The 12,067-nt window shown below is 45.5% G+C and overlaps 1 protein-coding gene across 1 annotated transcript in view; it reads left to right on the top strand.

Moving 5' to 3' along the window:
* The window catches only part of LOC8043710 (dymeclin), a 43,193-nt gene that overhangs the window by 25,836 nt on the left and 5,290 nt on the right, over positions 1-12,067 (top strand). The window contains exons 13-15 of the mRNA XM_042290632.1: positions 3,855-3,954; positions 7,359-7,541; positions 7,632-7,745. Of these exons, the coding sequence (XP_042146566.1) occupies positions 3,855-3,954; positions 7,359-7,541; positions 7,632-7,745 (397 nt within the window). The remainder of the gene's footprint in view (positions 1-3,854; positions 3,955-7,358; positions 7,542-7,631; positions 7,746-12,067) is intronic.

The raw sequence follows: 12,067 nt of genomic DNA, 5'->3' as shown, positions 1-12,067 counted from the left end.
CTCGCTATAAAGAAATTGGGGGTCTACGAGTGCTTTTCTCGCTTCAGGGCCGGTGAATTATTGATCGATGACCAACCTGGGGATTCGGCGTGACTCTCGATCTCCTCAACTGATGAAAACATTGAGAAAATTCGGGCATTGCTCACTTCGAGTTAATTCCTCCCGGTGAAACTCAACTGTTTTACCTGGGAGATCTGCAATGCCTGCGCGACTCAGTGAGGCATAGACGCCTGGTTTGTGGTGAAGGGGAAGTGGTGGTTCCATCACAACAATGCCTCAGCACATACTGCCCTGTCAGTACTACTTTTTTTTAACAAAAATGCCATGACCGCTTTTCCACCCCCTCCTCCCCAGTGTGTCTTTTTTCTGTTTGCCCATATAAAAAGAGTCCCGAAACGAAAAAAAAAAAATTTTGTGGATGTGGAATGTCCTTTAAATCAAACATTGCAAAAAACAAAGAGCGAGCTTGGAGCACTTACAAAAAAAGTATACACCATGCTGCTAGAACTTTAGCGGACGACGCTGATCGGCAAGCTGGCTCGGAAGGGGGTGCCTCTAAGCGCTGCTAGCAGCGGAAGCTGGTACTACGAACGGCCCATCCCCACAAATTCAGGATACTTTTGGGATCCCCCTCGTAAGTTTAAGATATGAGTAATAAATTAGTGTAATACCCCAAAAGATGGCCTACCTTAAATTGAAAGCGAATCAGGTGAAAATAAGGAGCAAGCTAACTTTCAATGTGTGATTAAAAAAAAAGGTTAAAAAGTGCTAGTTTTAGATTCTTTGACTGGCGACAATTGTGATCACGGGGAAAAGTGATGAACCTAAATCGACTGTCGTTCCCAGTCAGCAATGTTTGTGTACCTCACGCCGTGGCTAAGTAACAGATTTCTGCCGAGGTCATCATTAACCAGGGCCCTGCAATTATTAGAACTGGGCTATCTTGTTTTTGAAAATTAGCAAGTCATGCCAAATGTATGGGTGGATTATATTTCGGGGATGGGGCATCCCTTGGGATATCACAATATACTTAATCTAACTTCTGAAAATTAAAATCATTGTGTCCAGCACAACAAAAATGAAAAAGATATGCAAATATCTCACCAAGAAATGACAGTTGGAAATTGTTTAAGTATATGAAATATGCCAAATTTTAATAGCAAGAAAGACTGCAAATTGCATTGCCATAGATAAAAAAAAACTCACCAAGTTCTACTGCATAGTCTCAACTGTCATGGCGTGCATGCCATGTGGTGGAACAGTTTCTGAACGCGGTAAAGCACGGGTAACTATCGCAGGTACTGCGGAAGACATGTCTTTGTCCAACTTTGCAGGCACTCCTCATAACACGTCTTGCAGTTGTGCCACTTCTCCATTTCCTGGGGCTTGTGATGCAGTTGTTCAGGGGCCGGAGGGGGCGGGACATACTCTACATCACGTCCAAGAAGCTGTTGGGCGAGCTCCGTTCGTAACGACAGCTGATCAAAACGCAAATTTCTGTAGAGTTCAGGAATTTTCGGGTGCGGCTTGCTGTGTGCTTGAAAAAGATTATAGCTGTTGACAGCTGAGATGCCAATGCAGTGAAAGAAGAGAGCCTTCCACCAACGGATGCACCTTATCGGAATTTTTTATGATCCAATCGACTGGTCAGATTTTTACCCTCCAAGCATTCCTGCGTTGTGGTCGTCAACAAGCTGCGGCTTCTTGATGGAGATCTGTGACCATACATCTCCGCTTTTTCTTTCCTCCGTTTCGCAAGCACGTGCTTGTTGACAGCATGTACAGTGCTCATCATGTGTGTGATGTGCCGGTCTTTTCATCGCAAGTATAATACCTTTTGACCCCTGAACAACCAAAATTTGAGGATCCGACATCATCTTTCAACTCCCTCATGCTGCTGTCGTCAACAAAGTCGACCGCAGATGCACTCGAATCACAAAACTTTATATGCTTTCGGAGAAGGTGCGATGAAGACACCATGTTTGCAATCCGGAGCGCTGTCTCGACTGCGTGTTTGATCGCGATAAATCTTCATCTCGTGGGAAGAAAGATAGAACTACTATACAGAAATTGAATCTAGGGTGTGTAATCTAGCTGTCCAGAATTGCATCGGAGGCTTTGCAATGAGACTCGCAAATTGTCCATCACGAGGGGCAGTGCCGAGTGTGTTCCAACTGATTTATTATATGTGAACCCAAAAAGAATGCTAACGTTCATCCACTTACTGTCTACCGTTTGACTGTTATGGGCTGTGTGGGGCGTTTCGAAGGCATTCGTTCCGAGGATTTGCAGGGCACCCTCAAATGTGTTGTGCACAAGTACTCGTAAGTCTCACCATGCTTGCATCAAACAACGGAATAGTGGACTAATGTATTGTTCTGAGAGATGCCCCCACCCCTGAACAATAACCCGCCCCCCATTTATGACTATTTGCTGTTTCTTTTAAAAGTGCCAAAAGATAGCCCACTTCTAGTAATTGCGGAGCCTTGGCCAATGGTGACCTTGGCGGAAATGGTGTTACTTAGCAAAGACGGGAGATAAGCGAACATTGCTGACGGGGAAGGACAATCATTTTTGATTCATCGCCCATCCCTGCAGTCACAGGTTTTGCAGACAGCAGAATCTAAAACTAGCAGTTTTCAACTTCTTTTGATCGCACACGGAAAGTTAGCCCACTGCTTACTTTCACCCAATTTGCTTTCGATTTTAGGTGGGCTATCTCGGTGTATGACGGTAAGGTCTAGAATGTCCGGGCTCATCAATTTCTGACTTCAGCGTCATCATCAGCCACCAAAAAGGCTACCATTAGCACGTACAGATGCCATACACCGGTTGATGATAGTTATCAAAGTGGCCAGACTGAATTTTGGAAAGGGTCTATTGCTGATAAACGAAAGGCTGAATGGTAGAACCGTATAAACCAGAACATAGGTCGAATTTATTTTTGAAAATGGACCTGAAAAAGTTGACGCTCGTCTTATATTACGGTCATTAGCGGAAAAACAAAAATAATCTCGCAACACTGGCTGGCTGAAGCTGCCATGTTGCTTTTCTTTGCAATTGCCTAGCACTCGTCCACTTGTCACGATGGTCACGATTCACTCTCACTTGCGCTCCTTGGTTTGTTAAATCTACCGTTGCCGCTTCCGGAGTGATAATGAGCGGAAGTAGAAGACAGTTCATGGTAGCCTTCAAGAAGGAGGCAGTCGCTTATGCAGAGATCCACGGGAATCTTGCAATGCAGCGAGAGTTTGGTGTATAGGAGAAAAACATACGCTACCGGCGAGGCAGAGACAAAAACTGGTGGCGTGCAGCAATGCGAAGAAAACTTTATTTTGTGGAAGGACGGCGGTGTACCCTGAATCAAAAACAAAGGTGGTAAATTTTATTCGGAATCTGCGCGCCAAATTGCTATCTGTAACGTCGGAGTGCATCCGTACGGAAGGCAACGAGGTCGCTCGTGCCTCCGGCTCTCGAGGGCGCAATTCAAAGGGATGGCGTTGTCCCTTTAGATTGCGTTTGTAAACTTCTCATACGACGAAGGTTCTGAAGAGCCTGAGTAGTAACGCTCGCACACTTCCTGTTTTATTGCGTGCAAAGCAATTAAATAAGTGTGCTGTCTTTTCTCGTCCTTCCATACACTTGGGCAATTTTGTTACCAAGGTAAGGTGGCATTTTCTTGCCATAAAAACTTTTTTTCGCTTTTTGCAACTTGTAAATTAGGGGTTCGACCTATATTCCAGTTTATACGGTACTCCCTTAAAAAGCAAACTCACATTTGCTATCTTAATGGAGCAAACATCCTTGCTTCTGTCTTGTGTGCTAAGCATCGCTTTTCTATTTTGTTATTTTAGCCTGTTTGAGACACTCTCCAAGAGACTAGCGAAAGTCATGGACCAAATAAGGAACAATCCTGATCTCAAGCCAACGGACGAGGACTTCTCAACCGATCTCGTGAGTAAACGTCATTGTAAACAATGCTGCTCAAAGCAATTTCAGTCGTGGGGTAGAATAGCTCTTGCATCGCGGAGGAAGTGTCTGTGAACAAGTCTGGCACTCACATACACTATGCATGCAATTAAGGAGCAAAATCATGGAGCACAGTGTCATTTAAGGAGACCATGCTTTAAAAAAGAAAAGTCGGCAGTGGAGCACTCTATGTCCCTTTCCTCTGTCACGTTCTTATCTCAATAGGCTGCTGTCGAGATCTTTGTGTGATGCGTGCAATACCAGAGGTAGCTACTGCAGGGGTTTTTCATGTTCTCTGTTCTGTTTTTTCTTATGCTCGATAAAGTTATGTCTCCCATTGATATGGGCACCCTGCTACCGTAGAATACCGAGCATCCACCTATTCCACATTAAGCGCCCATTCGCAAATTTGTAAGACCTGAGAAAATATGCACAGTACATTGATATGTAAAATTGATGACTTGACAAGCACCCATCCCCCATTTTTTCGCGATTATCTCTAAATTTTAAGTGGGTGCTTGCCCGGTATTTTACGGTATGTATGTAGACTCAAGTTTTCGGTACTAACTGGTAAGATGCATGCCTTTTTGTCCCATTATTGTGGACAGCTTGCATTACGGGAAATTATATGGGGAATGGAGGTTTTTGTATTTAAGAGACATAACTGTTGTCCTTTTTTGTACTTGCTGCAAGCTCGACTAAAGTAACTACTCATTGTCCAGCAAAAAAAGAAAGATATCGCTTTGTTGTTTTCAATGAGGGACATGATTCTTTATCTCGTGAAAAAAATTAGGCAGTTGGAGAGGAACAGAAATAGGTATGACACTCTGACAAATGCATGTTTATCAAACTAGCACATGTAGACAAATACTGATTTGTACTTGCTCAGTATAAATGCTAGGTCCAATTGAATTAATGCTCATTGTAAGCAGTTGTAGTTAACTGAAGATAAAAAGTGATTTTATGTTGTTTCATTTTTAGAGAAGGGCTAGAGTATGATCATCACTATTGCTTATGGCAATCTAAATTTTTATCATAATAAGCTTTTTTGGATTTAGTTGTTTGGTGTAAACTAGTGTGAAAGTTACTGCTCACTTTCGTGAACCTCTCTAGCACCCCACAGTTTTCTGTGTACAATAAGCTTGTATTGATTTGACCTCGGTTAGTTTGACTTTTCATTTAATCAACCACGTTCATTCAAAGGTCTCAGCCATGAAGGAAAATATATATTAATTCAAACGCAGAAGGACTTCACATGATGTTGTTCAACCGGACATTTATGCATTTGGGCACACTTTGCCCTGCAACACTGTAATGGAGATTCCACAAATGCAGAACCCAGCTCTTTTGTTACACTGCAAATCGTGTGTAGATAGGCAAGGCACCATATAAGTAGCTTGGGCTTCCACTATTTTTTTAATGCATGAAATGCTTTTTAACACTACCACCCCAATCCCCCAATTTTGTCCATCCATCTGTTCGTCCGTGTGTCCATCCGTTCATGCATGTTCCACTCAAATTTAGTGGGAAAATTGGTGTCACGTGAACTATACTCAAATTCAGTTTCCCCCGCACAATTTGGCAGGAAATTTGATGCAACGTGACCTGGCGTCTTGAGACATAGTGACCAATTAGTTTCCCCGCTATATTTGGAGGAAAAATTGACGGCGCATGTAATGCACTAATTTGATTTCCCCGGTAAATATTGTGGGGAAATTGATGCCATATGGCTTATCCAGCAATTCAGTTTTCATACTAAATTTGGCGGGGAAATTGATGTCACGTAAGCTGACGTCACTTGAACTATATACCAATGTAGTTTCCCCGCTAAATTTAACGGGAAAATCGAAAATCTGAAGTTCTATATTGCAATTCATGCATTATAAGACTTTGAAGGGACACTGAAGCAGTTTTATATTTGAGTAAAAACGCCTAAATTGTCTTCATTTGACCTCCAGGATCACGAATATTTAGATTATTTTTCAATTTAGTGCACGGAAGCTGCAGAAATTAATGTTCAAAGTACAAGCGGAAGCCCCTCCTTCCCTTGCCTTCTTAGGGCGTGACGACATATTAATAGTTTTTAGAATATCCGTTCTCACGCATTTTCAGCACCTGTGAAACCTATGCACGCGCACTCTTGCTATTTTCAGAAAGGTCAGAAAGAGACGTGACTGCTGTCAGTGCGAGGGAATATGGCTGGCAAGCTTGCAATTGCATGCGCTACTCACACGAAATACACGCACTCGGCAGCCCAATGATCCTAGTATGACGTCGCAACTGGTTAGGGGTTTTTCGTGTTTTTTCGCGTTTAGTTTACATCTTCGAGCAATACGAACATGATATTCAGATTCATGGGATAGAAATATGTGAGAATTCACCTCTAACTTGTTTTTTCTCAAGAAGTCTTTCAGTTTCCCTTTAAAGGTAAAGATTGCTGCCATTTCTTTCTCTTGTGTGCAGGCGACTCTACTAATGGCACATGCGCCAGGCTCCTTTTATTTGTAGCTCGAGCTTGCAATTTAGCAATGGCACTGTGCAATCAACCATTTTTGCTTTGTTTGCACCGATGAAGCTCTATTGGCAGGTAGTCCCACCTTGGCAGCACACCACCAGCATTCGGGTGTACAGTACTGGGGAAACTATTCCTGCCATCCTCACGTGGTACGGAAAAGTTGATGCAGAGTAGAGGAAAGGCGACACAAGGCAGTGGAGTGGTGCATCGTAGTTGGCACGCTTCGACTGGACCAGCCACAACTACAGATTCTGCAGAATTGCACAGAACAGTTCTTTGATTTACTTCCCGCCCTTCGTTGTACCTTGTTAGAAGACTTCGTGAATGTACAGAATGGCACGGAAGGCTGCGGGCCATTTACGGACAGTGACATTGTGGCCGACGTGACCAGTTGTAGGATGGACACAGCAGATGAAAGCAAGGGAAAGGCTGTCGAAAATATCTCATTTGAGTCTTTTGTTTAGGCCGATCTTTAGGCTGCAGAGGTCTACTTTTCACACACAGAAAATTCTGAAAGAACATTATATTGGTGCCCTCCAGAGGACGCTGTTAGAAACGCTTTTTGAGCACAAACTGCGGCAAACGATCGCAAACTCTTCGTTCAATAAAAGTGAGCTTGACTCGGACCCTTTTCCTGCCCCTTTTGTGATTAAAGTCTGAAAATAACGACAAAATTTTAAGTGCTTGTCGAGGTCGATTTAATGCAAGTTTACAGTAGTCATTATGCAACGAAATTCAGCTGGAATAGTAACAAAGCAACTGGATCCAGCTAAGACCACTTTTGTAATCCAGCTGGAAATGGACTGATTTTCACACTGATTTGTATTAAGAGGTGCCTATCTTTGCCATATTCATTTTGTCTTGGCTTGCGCAGCTCCAGGATTTGTCCATCCTCGAAGAAGTACTTCGCATGATCTTAGAGATCATCAACTCCTGCCTGTGCACTCAGCTACAAAGTAACCCCAACCTGCTCTACTCGCTGCTCTACAAGAGGCAGGTGTTCGACCCCTTCCGGATGCACCCCAACTTCCAAGACGTCGTTCAGAACCTGGACACGGTATGTCCCTTCTTTCACTGAATTATAGCATTCTCTTTGCATTATTGTGCCCTCAATTATCCTTCCCGTTTCCCTATGACTTGTGAACAGGTCCTGTCTTACTTCTCGTCCCGGCTGGACTCGCCCGAAAAGAACCTTTCGGTGGCTGAAGTGATGGAGTCCATCAAGGAGGCAGCGCTACACTGGCCGACAGATAGGCTGAAGGTATAAACTCTGCACCAGATTTGGGACTTTTTAAGCCTCTGGTGCTATGGCTGCCATTTTTAATGGCTACAATACGGTTTTTCATTTATTGAAAGAAATCTAAAAATACATACTCAGAAGTAGCTTCGCTGGCATATCTGTCGTAGCCGTTGGGTATGTAGAACAGTAACGGTTTCTTTGGGGCATTAGAGATGGTACATACGAGCACCGACACAGGACGACATCACCACAGGCTTGCGTCGTAGCGAGTGTACGAGACTCGGTTCGCCCCTTTTCCTATTTGGCGCATCGCGGCGCTCGCCTCTAGATGTGGCCTCACGACACCCCCCTTTCTTAGGAGAAGAAAGCTACAAGTCCAACCGGTTCAGTGGTCTGCACGAATGTTCACTTCTTATGACCGTTACCGGCTGCACGTACTTCTCTGTGCGTCGTGTCAGTCCTCTCAATGTGCTTAGAACGTAGGACCTTGGTTGAGCCACTGGCTGTTTCACTGTACTGTAGGATGCTGCACTACTTGGAATGCGCGTCATTGTCTTTGGCGGCAGGTGTTCATAACTTTGCACTTTGTGGCATGCCTTGTAGATCTGCTTCACTTGCGTTCTGTGTGCTTCGTTCTTGTGCCTGAAGTCGCTGTCGTCCCACCTAGGTGTGAGCATCTTGGTTGTGGTTGGCACAGTCTTACTGAGGTGGCGACCCATTAGCAGCTCACTGGGTGAGAAACCCTCGACTCCCGGAGAGCCAGGTTTATGTCCCTTGACTTCTGCAGGAGTTGTTTTGCTGTTTGGACTGCATGCTCTGCCACGCCATAGCTCTGAGTGTAGTGCAGACTTAGGTTACATGGTTTACCCCCCAACGTTCCACTAGACGCTTGAATTCGGCTGAGGCAAACTGAGGACCGTTGTCTGTGCGCACAGTTCTTGGCACTCCAAATCGTGCGGTCGGTTCCAAGACCTGAGCAATGTCTTCTGTTGTAGTGCCCTTTAGTTGCTCCACCTCGAAGAATCTGGAGTAGTAGTCTCTCCCTTCCAGTGTGAAGAGGTCAATGCCAATGGTGTCCCAAGGGTTTTGAGGCAAAGGTGTCAACAGCAGTGGCTCAGTTGGTGGCTTTTGATGTTGTTTGCAGACAGAGCATGCTTCAACAGTCTTGCTTGCACCTGTGTTCCAACGCTGGGCCACCACACCAACTGTCTTCCTCTTGCGCGACATTGGCTTGTGCCCATATTGCCAGAATGAAGTCTTTCCAGCCCCTCAAGCCCCAGGTTTGGTGGGATGACGAGTCTGTAGCTCTTGAAGAGAAGACCGTCGACCATGAAATGTTTACTTGCCACCTCTGCGTGGCGCTTTAGTTCGGGTGCGATCCCATGTACGGTCGGCCATGACGAGGTGCACAAGGTAACCACTCTGGCAGGTGTTGGGTCTGCTTGGATGCCTGCCCTGATTCTGTCCAGCATTTGGTTTGATGCAGGTAGCTGTTCAAGTGCCAACTCCTCATGCTCTTGTGCTGTGCTTTCAAGGTCTCTTTCGTCATCTTTGACTGGCTTTGGTTGTGGCTTTCGGGACAGTAAATCAGCAGTGTACAACTTGTTTCCTGGGGTGTGCTACATACTGTAGTCATACTTTAGCAAGCGTATCCGAAAGCGTTGGAGACGGGGACTCAGCTCGTCGAGTCACTTGGTCGTGAGCGGCGGCACGAGGGACTTGTGATCCGTTTCTACATGGAATGTGGATCCAAGGAGGTACCTGCAAAAGTGTTCACATGCCCATGTGATGGCTAACGCCTCCTTTTCGATTTGGGCATATCATTGTTCTGTCTCAAAAAGTGAACGGGATATATATGCCACTGGTAGCAGCCTGTCACCTGCCTGCTGCAGCAGAATGGCTCCTAGCCCGTGAGATGCATTGAATGAGACAGTACGCGGCTGCTGGGAGTCGTAGTGGATGAGAACTGGGGTTGTGCTCAGTGCCTGCTTGATCCAGTCGAAGCTCTGTTGCTGAGCCGGACCCCAAAGCCACTCTGCGTCTTGGTGCATCAGGTCCCTCAGCGGTTTTGTCATGTCTGCCAGACCTGAAAGGAACTTTGCTATTGTCGAGACCAGTTGTAACAAAGTCAACGGGAATCGGAAATCCCTTCGGTATATCCGCTATTTCGTTATAACCCACTTCGGTTAACGATGTGCCAAATGGAATGGGAAATCGTGATCGCTTCGCTGTAGCCACTATTTCGTTATAACTGGTCTCGACATTAGGTGATTTGTCGAGGCCAGGAAGGACCTCACTTCGGACGCGTCTGATGGTGGGTCCAGTTGAGTGATGGCTTCCACCTTGCTTGGATCAGCAATGACACCTTCTGCGGATACCACGTGTCCTAGGAACTTAGCCTTGCTTTCATGAAAGGTGCATTTGTTGACGTTGAGGGTCACTCCTGCTTCTTCCAACTGGCTCTACACCTTGTGTAGATTCTTGCTGTGTTTCTCCACCGTTCATCTAAAAACGATGATGTCATTTTTAAAGACGCCAGACCGTCCAGTTCGAGCACTTGACGCATCTCTCGTTGGTAGAACCCTGGTGCTGATGATATTCTGAAAGGCAGTCTGAGTAGCTGGAATCATCCAATGGATGTGATGAAGGTTATCGGGGTGTCTAGCGACCGGGAAAACCGGGAATTGTCAGGAAAATTTTAATTACCGGGAAAACTCGGAGAATTGTCAGGGATATTGCCACAAAGCGAGCCCAGTCAGGGAAAATGAGCCGGAAACGCCATCAAGTGCCCTGAGCAAAGGCTTGAGGACTTAGGGACAGAAAAATAGGCAACAAATACTGCTTAGAGCGGAACGCAAGCTCTGCTCACCTGATATAGAGTGTGCTACCCGATGGAAAAGGAACAGCTGACAAATCCAGTCCCAACCTTGGATTGGATTAGATTGAGGGTGCTACTCTAAGCTAGATCCAGTTAGAGCTACTAGATTTAGTAACAAATGTCAAAGTCGCAGACCCCAATCCAATCCAGGTCAAAAGTATCCGAAAGTACATCTGCCCACCATGCTGCCATTTGGTTATTGACGTGTCTGATTAAGCGTAGTGGTTTTATCATGTTTTCGGGAGTGGCCTCTTCACTGACGATGTCGGCGGCAAGAAGGTGCTTGTTTAAAGGGACACTGACACCCCCCAAAAAATGTTTTTCATTTTTTGCCAGGCGCTTTATTATGGTGTCGGAGGACTACCCAATTAATATTTTGCAACAGAGTAGCATATTTTTTTAATAAAGCCAAAAGACGCAACTGCTCGAAACCGAAACCCGCGCACGGAGGCCGGAGAAGGGGAGAGAAGAGTGTGAGTGGTGGAAGTCACGTGGCTACACCTGACCGTGCATTTTTTTGTTTTTTTTTTTCTTTTCTGCAAAGCAGACGACATGCGGCGAAGCGGGAACTGTTGTTTGCCGTGCGATTTTTTTGCGGTTATGTTTGTTCCGCTCGCTGTTCTGTACTCCAATATGAGTTGTTTTGTACATTGAGTTGGGAGATGAGTAGTGGCATTGTGCGACAGAGTTTCCGAAAGATCAACGGAATCGGGACCAATGGCTGGCTGCAATTCTTGTAGAACATTCACGGGCACCTCGGAAAGCGGACGCTACCTGATTTATATGCTCCTTGCATTTTGTGGAAAGTGATTACATTGAGTTTGCAGGTGTCAAAAAGGAAATCCCATACCATTTAATTCAGCGACGTGTCGTCCACAACATTTATTTGTTATTTTTTCTTTGTTTCTTCAGTGATAATTGTAAAAAAAACAAGTGTAAACATCAAAAAAATGTTTGCAAAAAAAAAAAAAAAAAAAACTTCACTGGGGATTGATTTTGGTCCTAACGCGTGTGAAGCAGACGTCTTTCCCACTGAGCTACTGGGGCATCTTGTTCCTTAGTAATAATTCAGCCGGTAAACTGTAAGTTGCAAAGTTTGCTGCCAATTTTTCTTCAGCAAAAGCACTCTGGGGCGAAGTCATGAAGCACGACGCATTGGCGACATTCGCACCGAGTAAGGAAATCGTACATGTGCATATTCAACTCGAAGCAGGCACGTAGCCGGGGGGGCGGCCCATGGGGCCCGGGCCCCCTCCGAAGTCTTCCATTTTGCTGGGGCCTCCTCTCCCCCCTCCCCCTCATACAGCATATTGTCAGGGGTGGGCCCCACCCCCCCGAAACAAAATCCTGGCTACGTGCCTGACTCGAAGTAAACACTTCGTGCGGTGCTTGACGTTATCGCGAGCGATGTCTTCAGGCAGGAGAAGGGAGCGACGGCTCGGCAACGTCTTTGTGCAAATCGGCT

This window comes from Ixodes scapularis, unplaced genomic scaffold (genome assembly GCF_016920785.2).
Source record: "Ixodes scapularis isolate PalLabHiFi unplaced genomic scaffold, ASM1692078v2 PGA_scaffold0__279_contigs__length_252992795, whole genome shotgun sequence".
Classification (NCBI taxonomy): Eukaryota; Metazoa; Arthropoda; class Arachnida; order Ixodida; family Ixodidae; genus Ixodes; species Ixodes scapularis.
This window is presented reverse-complemented; position numbering and strand designations above follow the sequence as displayed.